The sequence below is a fragment of the Camelus bactrianus genome, chromosome 11, assembly GCF_048773025.1.
Source record: "Camelus bactrianus isolate YW-2024 breed Bactrian camel chromosome 11, ASM4877302v1, whole genome shotgun sequence".
In the NCBI taxonomy this organism is placed as follows: Eukaryota; Metazoa; Chordata; class Mammalia; order Artiodactyla; family Camelidae; genus Camelus; species Camelus bactrianus.
Window position 1 is genome coordinate 25,415,923 of NC_133549.1, and position 23,242 is coordinate 25,439,164.

The 23,242-nt window shown below is 45.9% G+C and overlaps 1 protein-coding gene across 20 annotated transcripts in view; it reads left to right on the top strand.

Annotated features, from left to right (window-relative positions):
• The window catches only part of FGFR2 (fibroblast growth factor receptor 2), a 100,690-nt gene that overhangs the window by 57,919 nt on the left and 19,529 nt on the right, over nucleotides 1-23,242 (top strand). For 5 of the 20 annotated variants that reach the window (XM_045506594.2, XM_045506589.2, XM_045506596.2 and 2 more), the window contains 5 exons: nucleotides 5,832-6,022; nucleotides 7,408-7,555; nucleotides 11,029-11,231; nucleotides 19,928-20,079; nucleotides 22,841-22,962. In XM_045506594.2, the coding sequence (XP_045362550.1) occupies nucleotides 5,832-6,022; nucleotides 7,408-7,555; nucleotides 11,029-11,231; nucleotides 19,928-20,079; nucleotides 22,841-22,962 (816 nt within the window). Of the gene's footprint in view, nucleotides 1-5,831; nucleotides 6,023-7,407; nucleotides 7,556-8,798; nucleotides 8,944-11,028; nucleotides 11,232-19,927; nucleotides 20,080-22,840; nucleotides 22,963-23,242 lie in introns of all 20 variants that reach the window. The other 15 variants (XM_045506595.2, XM_010969887.3, XM_045506599.2 and 12 more) reach the window with 6 other exon arrangements.

The window sequence follows — 23,242 nt, forward strand, 5'->3', positions numbered from 1 at the left end:
GCTCTCCATCCCAGGACTTTCTCGTCCTTCCAAAGCCATGTCTCCTTTTAATAAAAGGAAAGGCATTTTGGAACCAAAAATTGGCCAAACTTTGTGGTCGCCCAAGAGTCTTCAGTTCTGGCTTAACTTTTTGAAGGCACAGAGATCAGGGTATCGTAAACACTTGGGGTGTAAATAACACACAGCCCTGCTCCTGTAATTTGCCCAAGAAGACCTAAATTGACACCCAGCTGGTAGAAGCCACTCAACTCCCAGCCAAATAATACCGTCTATGACATTAATTAGGGAAGGCACTGTGCCTCCGCCTGCTTTCGTCCTTCCCGGCCGTGCAGCCTCAGCCAGCACTTCACTCAGCTTCTCCACCTCGTCGAGCAAGCAGAAAAGAATTAGTGGTGTTTTGCTTCTAGCGCTTCACGTGGGGCAGCCTCCCTAGGTCACTGAGGAACTTCGGTGCTGGAGAGAAGACATTTTGGCTTTTCCCAAACCAGCTTGCTCCCCTGACTTTGCTCTTTCTGCAGAGAAACGTGTGTGTTTTGGAGGAAGCTGGATCCCCAGCCCAATTCTGCAAGACTTTCCAGGGTCAGATGTCCAAGCAGTGGGAAAATGAGGCTAAACATGGGACAGAGAGAAGGCAGCAAACCAGCCACCTTCTACCAAAATGCATTTTTCCTTTAAAAAAAAAAACAGTAATTCCAGGTACCCAGCATCCTCAGGCCACTCGTCTGTTCTAGATGACAAGCAAACTCCTGGATACAGACACTGTGACTCTGTCTGAGGGGGTGGTGCTCCTTCTCATCCAATATCCTAATTGTACCTTCTCCTCCACATCAGTTTTGGTTGGGACCTCCTTTTGTGCCAAACTCAAGAGGCTGGAGAAAGCTTAGGGAGAACAAAGCTCAGAACCCAGCTCGATGTAGCCTGTCCGTTGGAGAGCATTAGGCAGAGTCTTGACAAGGCAATGAACTCATTCTACTAATTGTAATTAGTGTGAGGTCTTTAGCAAGTTCTGGGCCTCCTCAAACTTCAGAGGGCTTTGATCAGCTCCCCTAATAACCATGCCTCATGCTAACTGGTTTAGTGCGTTTTCATACAACAAAAGCTACCACCGCCTACTCTTGAGAAAAACAAGCGAGGCTGGGCTTTGGAAACAAGAATTCTCCGTTGTTTTCACTTGTCCTCCCAATCGCAGAATGTTTTTTCCTTATTCAGCCCCTTGGAGTTGCTAAGAAACTGCCATTTTAGAGGAAGGGTAATTAAATTCTGATTTTAATTTAAAGATGGGGCAGGCAAGATTCTTCATGTTCCTGAAATGAATGGGTGCCTGAGAGCAGGAGCCTTGCTGTTCCCAGATCAGTCCTGGGCACTCAACGGGATTTGAGTCTCTTGGCATTTTGCTGCTGGAAAGCGCGGCTTTGAAATGGTTCTTTGTGGCCAACGCTGCTGTACTTTGGGGAGAAATACTTAGAAGACCAGTGTGGGCTGGGAAGCCGGCAACTCTGGGCTTGATTAATTTATAGGTGTAATTTAAGAACCTGGTTCTCCTTCTGATCACCAGGATGCGTATTTACTGAGCTCGCAGACGTGAGGCCTCCCCGGCCGGTGGACTTTTTTTATGGCCTTTGCTACATCAGAGCAGAAGTTGTAGATCTCTTATGAGCAAACATATTATTATGTCCAGAGGAGGACTGGCATGTTATAAAGTTTCAAATGGTCAATTAACAAAGATTTATTCTTTGTCACTCAGGTATTTTCGCTCTTTTTCTTTCTCAATAATTACCCCTTGGAATGAAGCAGACTGTTTTCTTCCTGCCGCCCTGGTCGTGGCTCCCAGCTTCAGAGCAGGACTGGAGGGGCCGTCTTGGCATTAAGACTCTCAGCAGCTGGGCCTTCTGCTTGGTTCAGTAAAGTGGACTCATTTGGAGCACTTGGCAAAAGGGAGTGAGAGAACGCGGGGGAGAGAATATATTTTTTAAAGCACTCCAGCCTGTGTTTACTACACACTGATTTGGTGGATCCTCATTCCAGCAGAGCAGCCAACTGTCCCATCGGCAGCAGCCGCACACCCTGGACTGCCTTCCATCCTGTATTAATTCTGAGCTCACACAGGGAGCTTCGAATCTCCGTTTTAAAAGTTCTCATCCTCTTGTGGGTCCATGAACGATACATCTGCAACCTGCTGAACTCAGAATGTATCATTTTAAACATTTCAGTAAAAAACACAGAGGCGAGGTGCTTGTCAGCTTTTCTGTTTTCTGTATATTTCTTTCCCTCCTCCTGTAAAGAGAGAAACCTGCTTTGTACACTATCTGAGACTTAAACGTGCCGTTAAGAGACGCTTGCCTAAAACCAAATCCTTCCTGGTAGACAGGATGGAACTTTTGTTATCACGTAGAAGAACAAGAACAAGAGAAGGGTCAGCTCTGGGTTTTAGTCTCTCATCTGGAGCTAATTCGTCGACTGATTTCTTTTTATATCAGCTTGCTGCCCTAAAAGCTGCAGACCCATGGGGTTCGGGGTGCCCAGGGCGGAGGAGAGCACGCTGGAGGTTGGAGGGTCTTCGTGCCCATGGTTGCTGCTCTGTCTCTGCAGTGCTTCCTAAGTGCCCGCTGGCCCGGGGCATGGAGGGGCTGCCCGGTCCTGGGAGCTGCCGTCCCGCCTGCTCTCCTGGCTGCCATCACACCCTGCTTTCACCCCAGTTTTTCAGAAGTTAGAACAGGAGTCCACGTGCTGTCATCCCCTCACTAATGATCCCTGTTCTTAAGGGTCTGATGGACACCGAGGGAAGAGTGATCGCTGAAGGATGGAAGGCAGGCGAGGGGGGCCGCGCTCGGCAGATGCGGGCATCCCGGGACCTCTTCCAAGATGTTTCAGGCCTCGTTCTCCGACTTGTTTAAGGGCAGAGAATAAGGTTGCAAAGGAAATCAAAGCCTGATGTGGAGAAACGAAACATGAGGCCTCCTGACTTTTTAAAAACATTTTAAATAACATTCTCTTAAGGTTTCATTTCATGCTGAAGGCAGCTGTAATAAGTTTTGGAAGACGGTGTAAGGTTTCGATTACAGAGCGATCCAGCTTGCAGTTTTTGTACCCAAAGTGAGAAAGGGCCGAGGGGGAGCCGGGGCGTGATTAAGAGCTTATTTTGTATAAGGTGAGAAAATTTGGAAGGATGAACTCAAGACTGTACGTGGTAACATTGGGTACGCTGTAATTTGCAAATGTAATAATATGAAACCATTGCAGAGGTATTTTGTGTTTTTCGGTTTTGTATGTGTGTGTGTGAAAATAGCCCAGATAGCGATGGAATAACTTAATAACTGGAGCGCAGCAGCACGCTGACCACAAGTGAAACAAGACGCAGCTCCACAGTGGGCCCTGCCAGTGTTGCCCCAGTGACGAGGCTCTCTCTGCTGAAGGCTGGCGCGGGCCAGAGCTGTCGAGCCATGTGAAAGCATCCATTGTTCGCAGCGTCATTATTTGGTATTACATGCACATTGTTTGCTTGTGAAACAATTTATGGGAAAGAGAACTCGGTTTGAAATTCAGTTGATCTGGCTTATGACATTTAAGATTTTTATAGTACTTTTGTTTCTAAGAATAAATATTTAGGTCCACTGTAAATATTTATCTTTGAACACGCAAACACACGCACGCAAGACTGGAAAGCTGAGCCAGAGAATGAACTCATACCGAAAATTCACTCCTCTGTGGGAAGGAGTAAACTACTTCAATATTTGAGAGGTACAAAGGAGCATCTTTTGTGAGCTTGGCTGGCAGTATCCAGCCCGGATGACAGCTCCCCCTTGGGCTGTTAAGTCTCTTGGGAGGAGGCCTGGTGGGGAGGAGAGTGTGTGTGGACTTAACTTAGTTCTTCTCACGTGGATGAAGCTCGCCAGGGTGAAATCAGAACTTCATCTCTGCCAGCTGCCAGCAGGTCCCTGTGGCTTCCAGCTGGCTGGCAGGCCTGACGCGGAGGCTCGCAGTGGCCCATCGCTGGGATGGTGTATCAGCCAAGGAGTGAGTGTTTCTAGTGATGCTTGAAAGTATCCCAGCGTTGAGATTTTCTGCCCACAAAGAGTAGGAGCCTCGGCTTCTGTGCTCTTTGCTTAGCCACTGTGGGTGATATTGGGGCAAATGAATGACTTCTTTGGGGCTCTGAAATCCTTCTCTTTTTAATGTGAAAATGTAGGTGTCTGTGGCGTAATGCGAGATTCTGGAATGAAATGTGCTAGGAGTAACGGCTAGCACTCTCTTCTTTTCTTTCTCTTTTCTTTTCTTTCGCTTTTAAATACTAGCGACAGGCTTAAGCAGTAAAATCAATTTGCACATGGTCTGGCTCTTGTCCAAAAAATTCCGCTCAATGACACTTTATTCTGAAAGCCCAAATATAGAAAAGCTTAGATATCTATCATTCTCACTTGCTGTTTCCAGCCCAGCGCACAGGGATACTCAGGTGTAGCATGGAGACATCCGTGGGTGTGTTGGGCCACTTGGGTCTCCTCATTTCCCTTGGAGACTTTTTAGGCTGGAGGTTAAAGGCAGTGGTACCCACAGTGTGGGGAAGGAGACAGGGAGGATGGCTGGAACCTACAGGTGTGGGGGGATGGGCTGACATTTGTGAATGGTTGGATAATTGGGTGTGTGACTTTTGACGGTGTAGGAAGGTTCCTGTCTGTGATTACGGTGCCTTTGCGGACAAGGTCACATGGCAGGCTGGTCTGTTACTTGATTCTTGAGATGCCTGGTGTGTAGTTGTTCAAGCGCCTTGATGGGGTCGCCTCTACAGGGTTTCTGCAGAGACCACTTCTGAACTGGAGACTCCGCTAGAGAGGGAGGCAGACAAGTGAGGGTGGGAAGTAATTGCCAGCCTACCCTCTGTGGGGCCTCCTTTGACACAGTCTAAGACACTGCCAGGATTTGGGGACCCGTGTTGCTTTACGTCTCTTTCAGTGCCACATCTGAATAAGCCGAGGAATGTCTGCTTGTGTGTTTAGCATTTGGCGCACAGTTAAACTGAATGCTTATCAAGGAGACAGATGGAGATATTGGACAGGGAATGAACTCACAGCGTAAATTCCGCAGCAAAGAGATGAAACCAGTTGTGTTGTTCAGTTGATCTGTTCATAACTTTGGGCTTTAGTTTTTAGTTTATTTTCTTTTTAAAACAAAACGGGGATGGAAGTCTGACCGGAGCATCTTAGAAATGTTTGGCGGGGGTGGGGGGAGGGTATAGTTCAGCGGTAGAGTGAGCGCTTAGCACACACAAGACCCTGGGTTCAATCCCTAGTACCTCCATTAAATAAATAAATAAACAAATAAACCTAACCCCACCCCACCCCCAAAAAATTATTAGAAAAAAAAAAATATATCAGGAGATACTGCCCTAAGGAGCCATTTTGGAACTCATGGTGACCTTTGAGTCTTGTCACTTACCTGGGATGTTACGCTTACAGTCAGTGTGAGTTTCCAGTATTATCCCAAGTACAGTAAGGGAAGAGGCACCCTTTCCACCACCATTTGTCTTTTAGATTGTAAAAATAAAATCTTTGCCCTTGTTCACTAGGTAGCCATGGACAACCAACGACTTGAGATGTACTAAGTTCTTTTCTCAGTTTTCTAAATAAGTATTCTTTTTACAAGGGTCGTGCTCCAGCCATCTCCTTTGAAGTCGTTTTTGTGATGCATTGGGCCGTGGTGTTATTTCAAAGGAGTCAGCCAGCAGACTCGAGGCCTTTTTGGCTTGAGTTCACGAACAGCCTTCTGGACAACACAACTTATTTGTTCGTTTCTCCCTCTCCCCTCCCCGCTCCCGCTTTCTTTCCTCTCTCCACCAGAACGATCCCCGCACCGGCCCATCCTCCAAGCCGGACTGCCAGCGAACGCCTCCACCGTGGTTGGAGGTGATGTGGAGTTTGTCTGCAAGGTGTACAGTGATGCCCAGCCCCACATCCAGTGGATCAAACACGTGGAAAAGAACGGCAGTAAATACGGGCCGGATGGGCTGCCCTACCTCAAGGTTCTGAAGGTGAGGACTTTCTGAATCCAGAGATCCCCACAACTGGAGTCTCCTCGAGGGGTTTGGCCACAGGTTCTTTGATTTCCTGTTGAGTCCGAGAGAAGATGGTTCTCTTGTTTGTTCAGTACAGCGTGTATTTGGGAATTAGCAGATCGTTAGGCTTGCTAATAAAATCTCAGAAGGGAGGTGGGGGGAGTGGGAGGACTACGAAAGCTGGAGTCAGAGTGGTTGAGCTATTTATCGGCCCTGAGATCTTAGATGAGACGTTTAGGCTTAGCTGCACATCTATAAAAGTGGGGATTATGGTAATATCTCCCTACAGGGCGTTGTACAGAGTAAATGAGATGGGGTAGCTGGAAGGAACTTTGTAAACTCCAGGCGCTGTACCAGCGTTTATTGTTACACTGACGTTGTTTTCTCTCAGTATGACGTTAGGATCAAATTTTAGTAGCCACTTTTGGGAAACCATGTAGATTTTCCTTTTAAAAATAATCCCTTAACCTTTGACATTCATTCACACGTGGTTTAGAATAGTAAACCTTAGAAGATATTGCTGTGCTAGTCAAATGTTGAACAGGGAAACTTTCTTTCCCCTTGTGTTTCTTATTTGGTTCCGTGGAAGACCCTGTTTTAATAGCACCAGCCTCTTTTTTCTTATTTATTTATTTGTTTGTTTATTTTTATAGAAGTATAGTCAGTTTACAATGTTACGTTACATTCCTGTGTACAGCATAGTGATTTGGTTTTTCATATATGTATGTATAAATATATCCCTTTATGTATTCTTTTTCATTATGGGTATTACAAGATATTGAATACAGTTCCCTGTGCTGTACAGTAGAGCCTTGTTTATCTATTTTGTATATGGCAGTTAGTATCTGCAAATCCCGAACTCCCAATTTATCCCTCCACCCACTTCTTTAATTTTTAGATCTGTCTTGCTCTTCAAGATGGTGATAGCAAATGGCAGCTAAGTGTGTATAAATACTTCTCAGACCGCTGTTTGCTGCTGTGTCTCCCATCTTGAGTTGTTCCCAGAGCATGTCCTTAGAGAGAACAGTCTTCCAGTAGAACCATGGGTAGTTCAACTCAGAACTTGTAACCAGTGAGATATTCTCTCCAGCTGAGAATACCAAAGATCAGAAAAGCTGGAAAAAGATGACCAGCCTGGGGCACTGCTGACCTGTTCTGCACCCTCCCACCCCTCTCCACCGGGTCGCTTCCATTGTCCACCAGTTGACTCATTTTGTTCTTTCCAAACCCACAGCCCTTTAATGCTGCTGTTTAGATGAGACGGAGGTTGTTTTTTTTTGTGGTGTCTTGGTGGTGGGACCCTAGGCCGTGCGAAGTCCTTCCTGGTTGGCCGTTATATTGTTCTCCTGTGTCTGTTCCAGCACTCGGGGATAAATAGTTCCAATGCAGAAGTGCTGGCTCTGTTCAATGTGACTGAGGCGGATGCTGGGGAGTATATTTGTAAGGTCTCCAATTATATAGGGCAGGCCAACCAGTCTGCCTGGCTCACTGTCCTGCCAAAACAGCAAGGTAACAATGTTTTTGTTTTGGGTTTTTTTGTTTTGTTTTGTTTTGTTTTGTTTTTTAAAGAAGGCTGGATATAGAAGCTGGAAAGACTTGGTGCTTTGGGAGACTGCAGGCAGCTTATCGGATAACTCTGTGGTCTTGGTATATTCATCATAATCTTTCTTCGGTGATGCAGCTGGTATGATGCCAGCAGCCATGGAAAAATGCCCACAATGTTCAAAGTGCTCGCTCTAATTTCTTCTAAAGAGTGCCCTCCACCCCCACCCAGTTTTTAAGTTGTTCCTTCTGGTTTATCTTGTTTGGGCTGCACACCTCCCATCATTACTGCACATCAGCTCCATTTTACACACACACCGGCAGGCCTATTGCATTTGTGGTGTTTGCATAGCAGCAAAATACCTCCTCTGCCCCAGATTTTTAGAGAAATAATGGCATAGTATAATTGGTTCAGCAAAGCAGCATTTTCTTGGTTGCATAACTGATACTTAGGAGATTTCTGTCCTTGACCTTGTTATCCCGAATTTGAGGCTATTCCGTCTCACTGACTAAATGTACTGTTGATGCTGTTGAAGGCAATAGGTCAGCTTTCTCAATTTGTCATGACTCACATTGAAATGTTATATTAAAAAGAGAAAAGAAAAATCCAGTTTCTTTGCTCCCAGGGTCGTGCTTTCTTCCATTTTCTTGCAGTGTTATGTATGTCAGGAGAGTTATACAGGAGGCAGAATAACCAGATCCTGGTAACCAACACGGAACTCCACCCTGGTGGTTCCCACAGGCCTGCAAGGAGGTACAGAGTGTCCACTTGGGCTTAACTGTGGTGTGTTATCTTACAACATGACAGTTTAGCTAGAACCATCCTTTTTTCAAGATGGGAGCCTGCAGCCAACAGGACCAGAACCCAACTTGGACTTTTGGGTGCCATACTTATGGAAAACCACCCCTAACTCCAAAGCAAAGCAAAGGCCAAGAGAACGGATCTCTGTGGGTTGATTTTTCCATGCATTTGATCGCATGCATGTATGTCTAGGCGGTCAAGCCGGTGTGGTGACGGGCCTGTGGAGGTGAGCTACTCCGTGTCGCTCAGTGTCTCTCGGTTGTGGGCTTTGTGGATGGGCTGCAGTCGGAATCCTCCGGTGGCCGGTACCCGCCGGAGCCCCCGGTGTGATGCCTCGTGGTTCCACGGCCCCCTCCACAATCATTCCTGTGTCGTCTAGCCTTTTCTCTTGCTTTCCTTGTTTTCTAGGCTGCCGGTGTTAATACCACGGACAAAGAGATTGAGGTTCTCTATATTCGGAATGTAACTTTTGAGGATGCTGGGGAATATACGTGCTTGGCGGGTAATTCTATTGGGATATCCTTTCACTCTGCATGGTTGACAGTTCTGCCAGGTATATACTGCTCTTTCTCTCCATGGTTTTTTTCCTTTTCTTGGTTGATTGCTATAAAATTAACACAGCTTCTGTTCTCAGAAATGGCCCCTTTTACCCTTGCATAAAGATTTTTTAAAATGTTTAAAATTGTCCCCCCAGGGATAAGAAAGTTGCCTTGGAAATTCACTTACATTGAGATCCCACCCTCACGTTTATGATCAAGTGAAATTTCCCCCTTAAAACCCAAAGGGATCTTATATTTTTAGTAAGTCACTGAGTCAATGTATGAATTCACCCATCTCCGTTTCTTTTAAGGAAGAAAGTTGAAATTACTTTGTAAAATTCAAAGTAATTTTTTCTCCGTTCAAATTCCATTTTGCTGAAATCCCATAAGTCCCTTTATTATTTATTACTTTCGTTCCACTTTCTATTTTTAACGAGACGTAAATAGATGGACGTATGCAGAGGTGCCAGGGAGGAGCACCTCTGTGTGGAGGGTGTACAGAAGCAGTGTGCTGCCTACCTGGGGAATCGGTGGCTTGCCGCATGTTGTAATGGATCGGACTCTCAGTTTGCTTTCACTGCAAAGCATGCTCTTGCCATCTTGGGCTTGATGTTATTTCTGCCCTACAGAGAAATCAACATCAGTGAAGCCCTTTTGCCTAAACATTGCCGCTGTCTGAATCTCTAACCGACATCTCTATCCTAGACAAGCTTTCTTGATAATTGCTACCTGCTCTAATGCACCTGTCTCTCTGCCATTTCCTTTGTGAAGCTGTGTAGACTGTGGTTTGCTAGCTCATGATGTTCCACTCCAGTTATTAATTCCTCATGTTTAGAGTGCAGTGCCTACCTGCATGCTTATTTTATATCTAGTAAAAATAAATTGATCGTTTCATTTTGTGCTGTGCTGCTGAGAGTTTTGACGATCTTGCAAATATTTTTTTCTGACTCAAATGTATAAGCTTTAAATAATACCATTGCATTCATTTTTCCTTTTGTTGTGAATCTGCTCTGTGAATATTTGCTTTGAAACAATGAGATGCCTCTGGTATTGAGCTTGCTTTTTTTTTTACCTGCAGTACTGCATTCTGCAAGTGTCCAACTGACACTTCTTAACCAATTTGCCTGACAGTTACTAGCACATTAACTAAGAATGCAGTTTGAGAAAAATGCCATTTGGAAATACACTGCTTGTAGATTGACCATTGAGGACTAAGGAGGGAGCAGATATTATTGGAAGTTGGTATAAGAATGTGCTAACTTAAGTAATTGTATGTGTACTCACACGCGATAGCTTTTCTGTTTTCTCTTTAAGAGAAAAGTAGTAACATACCAGTATAACCAGATACAGAAAAGTTTAAATTGTTATTGATTAAGGAATGTTACAAACTTTTTATAGTATGGACATAGTGATTCTATACGATGAGCAATTCAGTCTTTAGATTAAATGCATTTGTTTGTTTGGTTGAATAATGCACTGGACTAGTAAGAAATTTGAAATTTTTCAGACCAGCCTACTAGATGAATATTTATTTCATTTCATATGGGACTGTGTTCGTCTGGGAGAAACCACCTTGTTGCATCTTCCTTTGGAAGAGCTTACCCAAATAAGACTGAGGCACCGTCCCTTTTGAAACAAAAGTGGGCACCGTTCATATTTAAGAATGCTTAAATGGTTTGCATCAGAGACCATCATGGTAGAAGACAGTTCCCTTTTGTTGTAGGGATGGTTGACTGTCGAGACATTTGGTCTGCCCAAATGTCTTACAGAATGTGGCCTTGTAACCTGCCTTGTACCTTGGTGGCAGCCAATCCATCACGATCACCAGATTGCAGAGGCCCACTGAGGTTAGCGATAGTGGCCGCCTGGGCTCTGGTGGTAAAGCGGGGACCCCTTGGTTATATTCATCTTCATTTGGAAGAGGTACACAGCAGGCCCATAGCCCATGCCGTCCTGCAGCACTGGGTTGTCGGGAAGCCCATCTGGCCTTGGGAATGGTCATCGCCTTTTGATTCCTTTAGTTATGCCAGAATGCATCCATCCGGTGTCCTAACTCTGTGGCCTGCTTATCTGTTCCTCTCCTGTGATCTGCAATCCAGCTCCCGTAAGAGAAAAGGAGATTACAGCTTCCCCAGACTACCTGGAGATAGCCATTTACTGCATAGGGGTCTTCTTAATTGCCTGTATGGTGGTGACGGTCATCTTGTGCCGGATGAAGACCACAACCAAGAAGCCAGACTTCAGCAGCCAGCCGGCTGTGCACAAGCTGACCAAGCGCATTCCCCTGCGGAGACAGGTAACAGAAAGTAGATAAAGAGTTTGAAGAAGTTTACCCTTCCTCCAAGCCCAGCCAGCTCTTGGGTCTCTTTCTCTGTGTCCATGCCGTCTACTTGTGGGAGCTTCCCCGTGTGAGCAGTTTGGACTTGCCCCTTAGTGGCCGTCTGATCAGTGTTTGGAGCTTGGAGGGTCAAGGCCTGATGCATCAATGGGGTCCGCCGAGTCTAGTTCCAAGGGTGAGGAAGCACAATGGAGTGAGACCCCAAGCGCATCCTCAGGACGTAACCTGGAACTCAGTGCCCTTGTGTGTTTCCTGAGACTCCAGTGCAGGGGTCTCTTCGGTGCATGGGCCACTGTTGTCCCTGTAATCTAATGCTTTTTTAAAGACAAGCTTATGCCACTAGTTGGTAAAAGAGGGACTCTAGTTTTCTTGAACTTACTTTAAATCAAAATCAGAAACCTGTGCCTGGAGGTGGCTGAACTGCTTAATTGAAACTGGCCCATGATGTCTATCTTAACTGAATTTTGGCTCCACTGCTCTGAGTCTTCAAATAGAATTGTATGCATATATTATGTTATTGTTAGCTGTTCGCACTAATACTGTGGCTGTCAGTTCGGTGATGGGATGATTTTTATGTTGAATAGGCAGCAGATTTTTGTTCACCCCATCCTTGGTCTTCGGTGGTTACTTTTTTGTACGTGCCTCCTGACTGGTTTAATTTTGCTTTGGGCGGATGGGGCAAGTGTAGAGCCTACACTTCTGCCTTAAACCAGAGACAGCCCTGTGAAGCTGATGGAGCAGGAAGCCCTCTGACCCTCGAGTTCACAAAGATGGACGGGAAGGAGGGTGTGAATGTGCTGTTTACAAAAGTATTTGGAACTTGGTTCCGATAAAGGTTTGTTATTTTGAAAACAGCAAGGAAAACAGCTAACTCACTGGCTCAAACTTTGTGTTTTAGTAGAATTTACAGGGCACCTGTCCAAATTGTAGCTTCCTCAGTTGCAGCCTCAGAGATTCTACTAAAGTAGTTCTTGACCAAGGCCAGGAATCTGCATTTTAAGCAAGTCCTCGGGTGATTCTGAAATGCACTCTGAGAAACTCTGGGCTGATCCCCGCTCTGCCCCTCCTGGGACTTCAGGTGGCGATGACATTTTCTGGACAAGGCATTAGGAAGGATTAGGAACCAGCTGGCCAGCAGCAGTTTTGGCATTGATCCGTCTGTTCTCAGCCCAGCTCCGAACTCCGGGCTGAATGGGTCCTTGTTGGCTTCTTTGAAGCCATGTTTTAAGCAGGTCTCTCTTTGTGGAGGCTGAGGGTAGCATTTGGAGTGTGCGTCAAGTGCAGATGAATCCCAGATTGCCCTAAGAGCGAGGAGAGAAAGGTGCCCACCGGGTCCCTCCTGCCCCCAAGAATGCTATTGTTATTAAAATGGCACCACTGTCATTCTTGGCACCAGGGAAGCAATGATGAGGCCACTTGCCTGACTCTGGGAGAGTCCAGGACAAAGGTGACTCCTACAGGATGGTGCCTTCAGTGACTGTCAGGTGGTGTGGCCACCCCTCCCCAACGCCCGCTCCTTACCAGTCACCTCCTGGCCCTTCTTACTGCCACCGTCTTGAGATCCTGGCCTTAGAGAATTGAAAGAGGGAGTGGTTTTTCCACCTCTATCATTATTATTTTTTTTTTCCTAATAGAGAAAAATGCTGTCCTCTAGAGGAAACCTATAATTTGGTGTAGCTAGACCATTGTCCTGTAATTATTTCATCATCTTTTTTTTTCTGCAGGTGTTACAGTGTTCTTCTTTTTATTTGATATAAAAGAGGCAGATGCCCTTAAAGTCCCCTTGACTCCACCCTGGTCATCATGGTGTTTTTATTTCTCTTTGGCTGACTGGCCTTCCTTCATTGTCTGTCTTCACCTAACTTGGTCCTTTCTCCTACTCCTCTGTGTAACTGAGGGGAACATTAGGTTCTCTTCCTCCTTTTTTATCTCTCCCTCCTTCCTTCATTCCTTCATAATTTTCTGAGTGCTTGATCTAACCCAGGTTCCAGGTAAGACATGACCTGTTACCTTCACCCGTGGCTCCAAGGTTATCTGGGGGCCTTCACTGGAGATGCCTTGTGCTTGAGATGGCCTTGTGTTTCGGTGGGGTCACATAGTGTAAGAGAAGCAGAGGGAAGTGGGCACAGACCAGTCCCTGGAAAAACAACTCTCGGAGATGATTTGGGGAAATGTTGACGCACCTCAGCTGCTCACATGGGACATGCTGATTCTTCCCAAAGACCAGTTCGTCAGCAAGCACGGCCCCTTTGGTGGACGAGATGCTTATCAGGTACCTGGATAAAAGAGGGTTATTGGACTGTAGCTGGAAAGAAAAGCCCCAGCAAGGCGGGCAGATATGTTGATGACAGAGAGCATACCACAGGGATGCCAAGCATGCCTTTACCTGGCGACAGGTGAGCCTGTAATCAGATGTCTTAAGGATGGCTTGTTCCTAGGCATTTATGAGGCCACTTTTAACACTGTGTTTGCTCAGCCTCCTCTGTCGCACAGGTAGCACTCAGTGTCTTCATGATGGTATCCGAGTTTCATCTTCTTGGCTCTGATCCTTGCCCCTCCCAAGACGTGCATACAGACTGCATCTCACTCAGTCCATCATTGCTCCCTTTGTAGAACAAGAGAAGGTTTATTTTATTTTTTTATCCTATTGGGAATTTTTCCTTATTGACATTTAGTCATCTGACCTGGACTTACCAGTGTGAGACAGACATTTCAGTTTATTTGTTTTTGAGACAGAAATATTTTCCTCCAGTACCTAAGAAGAAATTCCTTGCGATCATTTCCCAGTCACCATGAATTTTTTTTGAGATTTTTTTATGCCCTTTGATGCTTGGGGAAAGAGAAACACTTTTTTGGTGGGGGAGAGGCGAGTGGCATGTGGCGTCTCCTGGTTTCCCTTGACCAGGGTCACCCCACATCCAGTGCCGGGGCTCAGACACCGTGCCAGCATCAAAGGGACCAGCAAGAGCCAGCCCAGAGAGGGGCGTCCGCGTGACTGTCGGCTCTTGTGCAGGTCTCCGGGGCTGCTCATGGACAGCGTGGCCGTTGTGAAGCTGTCTTCACACACCCGTGAGTTACAGGGAGGGCTACGTGCCATGTGTTTTGTACGAATTGGTTGGGTGGTGACGAGGAGGGGCGTGAAGGCAGTTGAGGATGTCTGTTGAGGGAGCATGCGGCTTTGCTGGGTTTGTTGAGTTGGTTTTTCAGTGAGTCCATCAGGTTCTTGCTCTGGAGCCAGATGCTTCGTAATGCAGGGTGGAGATGTAGCTGTCTCCGTAAACAGATAAACCCAGATCCTGGGTGGGGACATACAGGTGCACGGAGCCCACACTGTCCTACCACCACCACCACCACCAGCAGCAGCAGCATCTCAGAAGGGGCTTCGTTGTGTTTTGTTTTGTTTTTCCCCCTAGACTTCAGTTTCACCCTCTTGGTTGCTGATACAGGGAGATTGAAAACCAAAGGAAAATCAAGGGCAGTCAAAGTCATGTTTTATAACAATACCTTTGAGGCAAATGTCACGTTCCCAGGGATGTCCTGAACAAGACAAAGATGGAGGGCTGGCATGTCTGATTCAGGAGGGAGCCGGTTCTTGGGGCCACATATTAGTGGTTATTAAACTCGCCGAATTCTGTGAAGGGCAGTTCCTCTCCTGAAAGCTCATTTACTCCCTAGTAGCCTAACAGCATGATCTCGGAACATTCTCTGTATTTTGGTCAATCAAGTGGTCTAATGAAACCTCGCTGGTTCCAGAAAGCATTTGGGTAATTAGACGGTCATGGTTGGCTTAACTGGAATCTGCCCTTTCATGCGGGCGTCTGGCCCCCCTGGCCCAGCCCCCATTCGGCCATTCTCTCCTCTCAGCTTCCAGAAGACACGGCAGTTTGTCTAAGGTCTGACCTGGATTTGGGCTGATGTGGTCTTCTACGATGACCAGCTGGTCCAGGTCTGATAGGTTTACTCGGGAGAGCCTTGTGGGGAGGTTCGGGGAGGCGGAGACTTGCTAAGGGAGAAAGTGAGTGTCGGATCAACTACCCCGCCTCATGACCTAAGATTTGTTACAGAAGGAAAAAAAAACCCCACTTCCCCCAAGCCCCTTGCACCTTTATTTCAGCCACTCGTCTTGAGGTGGTGAAGGCATTTTGTTTGCCATCGGGGAGTGGTGGGCAGGGCTAACAGCAAAACTGTCAACTCCGGGGCCTTGTGCTCTGGTTGGGGAACGTGCGTCCGCCTAAGACTAAATCGGAGGGTTTCTCTGCTGGTTGTGGTCCGTTTGTGAGTCCTCATAATAGTCCCATGAATATCCATCCCTGTGCCCCACTTCTCTGCCTGCTCTGTCCTCTGTGGGACCCCTCGCATTGTTGAATCTAATCTAGTATTAAAAGATAACAAAGTTTCTTGGTGGCCCTTTAAAAAGGGAAGAAAAAAACCACTTCCTTGCTTAATCTCCTTTATGTACTGTGGAAATATACAAAAAGCACATTTAGTTAAAGGCTTGATTTATGGCTCGAGGAATTTATGGGCAAGAGATTTTGGAAAGTATGGAGACTGAATTGAGACTGTGAAAAAACTTGCTAAAAAAAAAGTGCCTGCCAGGATTTGGGAGTGGGAAGACAGCTTACTAGAGTGTTCATGTTTATTATTGTAAATAACGAAATGATCTTTGCCGGTGGAATATTTTAACATTAGATCAAAAGGAAAACCTGGAATTGAAGGAGCCTTCTGATAGGGAAGATTATGATTTTGTGCCAAATAGTGCTGCAGAAGGAGGTTGCAGGGGTGGGCAGTGGGATTCCTGGAGGAGCGTGGTCCGCAGGAGAGACCCGCCAGAAACACAGTGTTCCACCGAGGAGTCGCCTGCGAGGGGTCATGCCAGCCCTGGAAACACGTTAGCACTCGGAGTAGAACGGAGTGAAGAGAAAGCCAGTCATATTTTACAGTCCCTGAGGGGGTTTTAAAAGCATAGTAAAAATGCAAAATTGAGATATACCTCTGTAGACAGAGTGATTGAATTCTGTAGTTTCTTGGAGCATTACTTTACCTTTCTCCTCTTTGCACTTTTTACAAAAGTACTTTCCAGATCTGTACATCGAATCTAAACCTCTACCCTTAATCTGAACAGAATTTCCATAATTTTAATCGTAACGACAGCAACGAAGTTTGGAAAGGTTTTCCATTTTAAAAGCTTTCACATTAAAGCCTTGTTTGAGACACTGGGGAGAAGGTGTACGTGAGTGTGAACTTTATCCGTGGCTGTGTGGGCAGGGATTCCTTCTGGGTCGTAGGTTAGCCGCAGAGCAGCTCACCTTTGACTGGATGTGAAGGTTTCCTTTTCTTAAGCGGCCTCGCAGCCTATTTGTCACGAGGACCTCCTCACTCTCCAGCTTGCCTCCTGCCCTGGGACTGTCCCCTGACTCCTGCATCCTTAATTTTCTGGGGTTTGCTCTTTTGCTCACTGGAGCCCCAGCCCATCGTGGCTGCGGCTGTGAGCAGAGGCTCTCATCTTTCAAACCATTAAGGCAGATCCTGCCTTGAACGCCAGCAGGATTTCTTTCTGCCCCATTGCACACGTGGGACAGTATCTCACACTCAGGACAACCCTAAGCTCCAAGTCCTCAGGCTTCCCCAGAGGGAGATGCTGACATAAGCTCCCTTGGATCTGGGCAGCAAATGACTCTTAAAAAAAAAAAAAAATCATCGCGGTTTTCGTAGCAGACGTGTGCTGAGCTCTTAGGCAAGTGCCAGTCTCAGCACTAAAAGCTTTACAGGTATGACCTCATTTTACCTTCACAGTACTTCTGTGGGTACTGTTCTAGTCTCTTTTTAACAGATAAGGAAACTGGAGTTTAGGAAGGTCAAGTGACTTCCCAAAGCTCTCCCATTTGGCCAGTGTTGGAACAGGGATGTGAATCCTGACCATTGGACCACACAGCCCCACGATGGTGCAGTCGGTCAGGATGCCACCACCTGATTCAGGGCCCTGCATCATAAATGGTTTGCGGGGGATAGGCACCGACTAGGGTTGGCCACTTAGCTCTGGGGAGTCACTGGGTACCCACACGGAAGGATGCAGAGATGCCCCAGCACCCAGCCTGTAGCACAGGGAAGGAGCGAGAGAAATGATCTCATCACTTCCAACTAGTTTCAGAAGTCAGTGTATTTCAAGCATATGCCCTATTTTCCAACCTCCCATGACATGCCTCACTTCAGATCCTTTTTATTCTAAAAAATACTTCTATCATTGAAGAAAGTACTTTGTTTTTCTAGAATGTAAAAGAGATATGCACGCATGGGAGTCAAGTTCAAACAGTTTAGAAAGTTCTGAAATAAGACATTTTCTACCTCGTCCCTCAACTTCTAACGTCTCTCCCCAAAGGTGACCACTGCTCAGGTTCTGATATCTCCTTCCCGAATCTTGTTTTCAGTGCCTGTGTTCTCACACCTCACCGTGGGAAGGCTGCTTCCCCACATCACGTCCTGTAAGCCTCACTGATGGGGGCAGTGATTTGCGAGGTCACGGCAGGGAAGGCCAGACATGCCTCTTCACCCAGAACCACTCCCCCTACCATCTCCCCGTGGGTTTCTGTCCTTGCCACCATCCCAGCACACCACACACTGAGAGTGGAGTTCTGGGAACCCCGTGGTCCAGTGAAGAGGACTGCACTGCTGGCCTGGGAGGGGCTGTTGGGGCTACGAAACCTGCCAGACCTCGTCCGGTTGGGGCTGGTGCTGTCTCATTGCAGGGCAGTCTTTTACTTGTTTTCTGAATCTTCTTGCCTGTGCTCTTCAAGCACAGTCCCTACTGCAGTGAGTGGTGATTTTTGCTTCTTCCTGTGGGAGAAGACCTTTTTGTCTTTGAGAACACCAGTCTCCTGTTGCCTCCACAGTGCATGACCTGATGTGATGCCAGGCATTAGGACTTGGGGAGGTGGTTTTGGCCAAACCTATTTCTGAATCTTTCTGAGCCCTTCTCTGCAGATGGAGCTCCAGACACATCTGTGGTCAGTGGAGACTGGGAGACCTTGATGGTGTTACTGGTGAGCCCAGCGGCTGAGGTCTCCTCTTTTCTTTGCTTCTGCGGTTTGCCTGTGCAGCCCAGATACTTGGGTGAGAGATCTCAGCCTCTTGGAGCCACATGAGGCCCCTCTCATCTCCCAAATTAAGGATTGTTCCGTTCCTTTAAAAAAGCAATTATTTACTATGTTCACAGTGAATAAACATTGCTCATACTGTCTGTATAATAAAATTTAGGAATAACTCCCTTTGCCAAAAGATTGCTCAAAAGGCTCAGAAATGTTCTCATGAGCATTTTTATTTTTTTAATTTTTATTTTTAATACTTTAATACTGAAACCAACTTCCTATTCCTAAAATGACCCCCCACCCCGACCCCACATCCATTCTTGGCCATCTTAGGTTTCCTACCTGCATTAAGGGCAGTCTGGGTTTAAGGAGAGAATCCAGATTTTTTTTTTTTTTTTTAAATAGGACATTCCTGGGAAAGTAGAGGACTTCTGGTTCCCTGTGGGAATGGTCCAGGCTGCACCTTGGAAGTTCATCCTCGTTAAATTTGTTCATCTGCACTCAGTCCTTGCCACATGGATTTAAAAAGTGTTTGTAAGCACAGCTGGAGGGAAGGGTTGACGTGGTCAGTCATGCAGGGGACAGAACCACGTTTGATGGGTCACATTTACCTGATGTTCCAACTCTCGGGCCAAAGTTTTGTTCACAATTTAGAATAAGGTGGTGGTCAAGCAGCCCGTGATGGTGTTTTCCTGTATAGAAACCAGCACAGGGAAAATGATATATTTAAGAAATAATCACTTTATCAAATGCAAACTAAAATGGTAAATGAGAAGACTCAGTGAAGCCCCCCTTGCTGCTGGGTGGGAGAGGAGTTTTCCCGTGAGATTATGAATAAAGATGTAGTTTTCTTTCTGCTGACTTCATCCCCTGTGTTTAAGCCACTAGTTTCTAAAACTGAAGTTGATAAGGGGCATCTGATTTTCTCCAAATGGCCTGGGCACCAACCAGTTCACAGAAGGACTAGGGAGAAGCAGACAGTGGTCCCCAGTGTCTGGGCTTTGATTCCCTTGAGTAAAGACACTTGAAGCTACGGGAATGCCTTTCACGTTCAAACCCTAGAGCCTGTTCCTTGAGGTGCTCTGCTTTATGTTTCAAAAGGTAGAGCTGATTGGAAAGCTTATTTTTCAGAAGTTTTGATGGAATTCTGTAAGCACAGCATTGACTTAAGACCTGAGTGGTCTGCGGGGAGGAGGTTGATATCTGGGGCTGCAGGACAGGCACAGGCAACAAGGCCAGAAAGGAGCCCGAGGGGTCTGTCTCTGTGTCCTCAAGTGACTGACTTGAGGAGTTAGGACAGAAAGAATGCGTGTTTTTTTTTTTTATCAAGCACTGTCTAAGAACGCTGTTTGGAAACCTGGTCTTAGGAACATGTAATTTGGATGAAATTTTGTACGTACTGCATAGATGAGAGGACAGAGGAGTTGAATTCAGTGGTCTGGGTCTGAATTCATGACTTTGGTCAACCCCCACCTCTCTTCCTTCCAAAGAGCTGACCGTCTGGCTGGGCTCTGGCCGGCCTTCCAGCTTCTCAGGTGGAGCTAGGATTACATCTGTGTCTTTGCATTTTGTATCCAGGTTTCTGCTGAGTCCAGCTCCTCCATGAACTCCAACACCCCCCTGGTGAGGATTACAACTCGCCTCTCCTCAACAGCAGACACCCCCATGCTGGCGGGGGTCTCGGAGTATGAGCTGCCGGAAGATCCAAAATGGGAATTTCCAAGAGATAAGTGAGTACTTCTATGGGGCACATCCCCAAATGGGGACTTAAACATAAATGGGGAGATTGGATTGACATTTTCTTTTTATGACCCTTAACTGCCAGGGTCTTGCTGAGATGAAATCAGCTATAGTTTGGGTAAGATTATATTTCGAAATAAGCAACTCCTGGAAAAGCAAAGAATTGATTCTCTCTCCCTCTTTTTTAATAGTTCTCTTAAAACAGAGCTACTAAGCTGTGGCTGGTCCCCAAACAAGATGGTACCTTGTTAGCATTTTTAAAACTTTCTAGATAATTGAAGCCCAGTCAGATGGAATAAAGGCTGTATTATGATCCCATTTATAAAACATAGTTGACATTCCAACTGCTGGTTCCAGTGTGACTGTTCTGTAGTTCATTTCTTTAGAGAAAATAGGTCTAGAATATAAATTGCCCTAAGAATCGTTAGCCAGTGTTGTTGTTTTTAACAGTTATTAATGTAATATTGAGCAGAAATGCTTCGAGTATGGTACCTGACATCAAATTTCTGGGGTCCGTAATGGATGAAAAAGAGGTGTTCCAATCAGACGTTCAGTCAAAGTGTGGCCACTGGGGCTCTGGGGAAGGCATTGTTGGCAGTTGTATATCTCTTGGTCTGGCTTTGAAGTTCATGTCCTTGGGCTCTGTTGGGTTGGGTTTGAATCCTGGCTCTGCCAGCCAGTGGCTGAGCAACCTTGTGAGTTTCCTGATTCTCTTTGAACTTCATTTCTATAAAATGGAGGTCATGGTACAGACCTCCTGGGACTGAGCACAACTTCTGGCTTCTAGCCAGGGACCAGCGCCCAGACCCACCTTCTGACCCACCTTCTGAAATGAATACGACGGTCATTTCTGGGGTACCTCTTGTGGTAGTTAGAGTCCAAACAGCTTGAGAGTAATGGAAGGTAGAAACCGCTGCCTATGCGTCTGCATCAGATCAACTGGAATAAGCTCTTGACTTGCTTATATACAGCTGCCCTATTTGTCTTGACGTTTGCGCTATCTCCCTGAGATTATGTCGGAGAAGTGTCTCATTCTTCTCTGTCTAGAGAAAGGAACTCATATACAAATGTGGAAGTACAGAGATAAGCTTTCCCAGAGACTGGATCTGACGAGCTCTCTTTGGAAGGGGAGGTGGTTCACACAGCACTTGTCATTTTGATACACACAACTCCAACCAGTTTTGCTTCCTAACAGCTCGTTTAGAGGTGCTGATATGCACCGTAAGTTAGAACCTCATTATTGTGCCGGCGTCATTCTGTTAGAGTGTTAATGGAAGTGATTTCCAGTTTATTTTGTGGGCTCTTCGTTTATTCAGGACTTGTTTACTGAACAGTTACCAGTAAGACACCAGGGAAGAAAGAGTGGTTTTTTTACCTGTAGAACGTGGAAATGTGGAAATGCGGGAAACGTAGAGCGGTGTTTCTCGTGAGCCCTCCCAGCTCCCTGGTTTGGTTAAGCTAGTAGGTGAGTTCATGGCACATTCCTATGGATGTAGGACTGAGTTGGGGAGCTAGGATCATATTTTAAGAAATTGCAACTCTCAGTTTCAATCCTTAGTTTTTGCCACACCTGTGACACCACCGGCAACAGTGGGAGTCTGTCTGTGTCCAACTGTTAGCTCCCACCCGGGGTACCCTGAGTGCGGAAAATCTGAGTGCTAAGCATTTCAAAACAGTGTTTAGCACAACCGTAGGTGGAGCGGACTTCCAATGAATGAAGGCTATTTAGAAGCAGTTTATTAGATGGAAGGCAGACATTATACAAAGAAAGGATTGTTTTGCTTGTAGTAGCAGGGCAATGGGACATAAATTAGCCATTTTTCCAATGCAAATGTTTATCTTCTGCCAAGATATTAAGTTTAATTTTAGTTCAGGACAGAAAGGGAATGACCTCAGCATAGTACACACTGCCCTCGGTCTTTGCTTAACGTTTGCAAACCATTGCGTACTTACCAGAAATACTCCTTGCTAGTGGCAGCTCAGTACTTCGTGTTGTGCTTAAATGAAAAAAGCACATTCATACGTATCGCAGCGTCTCTTCCTTTCTTTTGGGCCCAAGGAGACTGTATGGCTGTATGATGTGTGTAGAGCTTCTGGGCTTAGACATTTAGTTCGCTGTGTTCACTTTGGATTTTCTTCATTGTTAATTTTGGGTAATCATAAGAATTTCTAAACCACTGTGTCAAAAAAAAAATTCCCCTCAATTTCTAGAATTTTCTTTTTCCCTTAGTGGGAAAAAAAAAAAAAAAAAACTAGTGATTCCTTGAAATGTGTTTTAAGATTCATGTCATGTAACTTGGCCCGGAATGTGATCATAAAATCCACTGGTATTTGAATAATAGCGATTTTTAAAGACATCACTTCTCGGAGACAAAAAATAAGAACAGCTTTCACGGTTTTCTTTGAGACATTCTAAATGACGAGTGTTCAACGGGCTCAAGATCAAAAGCTCCTCATTGTTAGCACTTAGGAAAGCTGACCACCTCACTCGCAAGGATACCTTCCATAAAGAAAATAAATCAAGAATACAAATGTGAAATTTAATAGCTGTTCCAGCAGTAATTGACATTCTCTAAAACGTCACGAAGAAAATAGTCAAGCACGTGTGCACCCCAAGTCTCATTAGTTCCATATGATCAATGCTCCACGCTTTTGCAAGCCGCTGAAAGATTTTTATATTTAGTTCTGGAATTTCCCTCACTACACCCCTTCACCAGATGCTGTGCGCTAATCCTCTCTTTACACGTCTAGGCTGACGCTGGGCAAACCCCTGGGAGAAGGTTGTTTTGGGCAAGTGGTCATGGCTGAAGCAGTGGGAATTGACAAAGAGAAGCCCAAGGAGGCAGTCACTGTGGCAGTGAAGATGCTGAAAGGTGAGTGGGGAGGGGAGGGGGTGGGGGTGGGGGGCGTCTTATCAAGAATGTTCCTTTTGTGGCATGTGAACTCTATCCTGGCAGGGGGTCAGAGAGCACATAGTTGACCTAGGGGTTGAGAAGTTTTCAGTATAAATCAGCATCTTGGACAGACTATTTATCTTGAGCTGTGTGCACTTGCGAAAAAGAAAAGCTGGTTTTGCTGGAAAGCGGCAGCCTCCTAGATCGTGCTATTCTTCGACTCCTTGGAAATGACCGTGAGTCTTTGTTCCTTTTATAT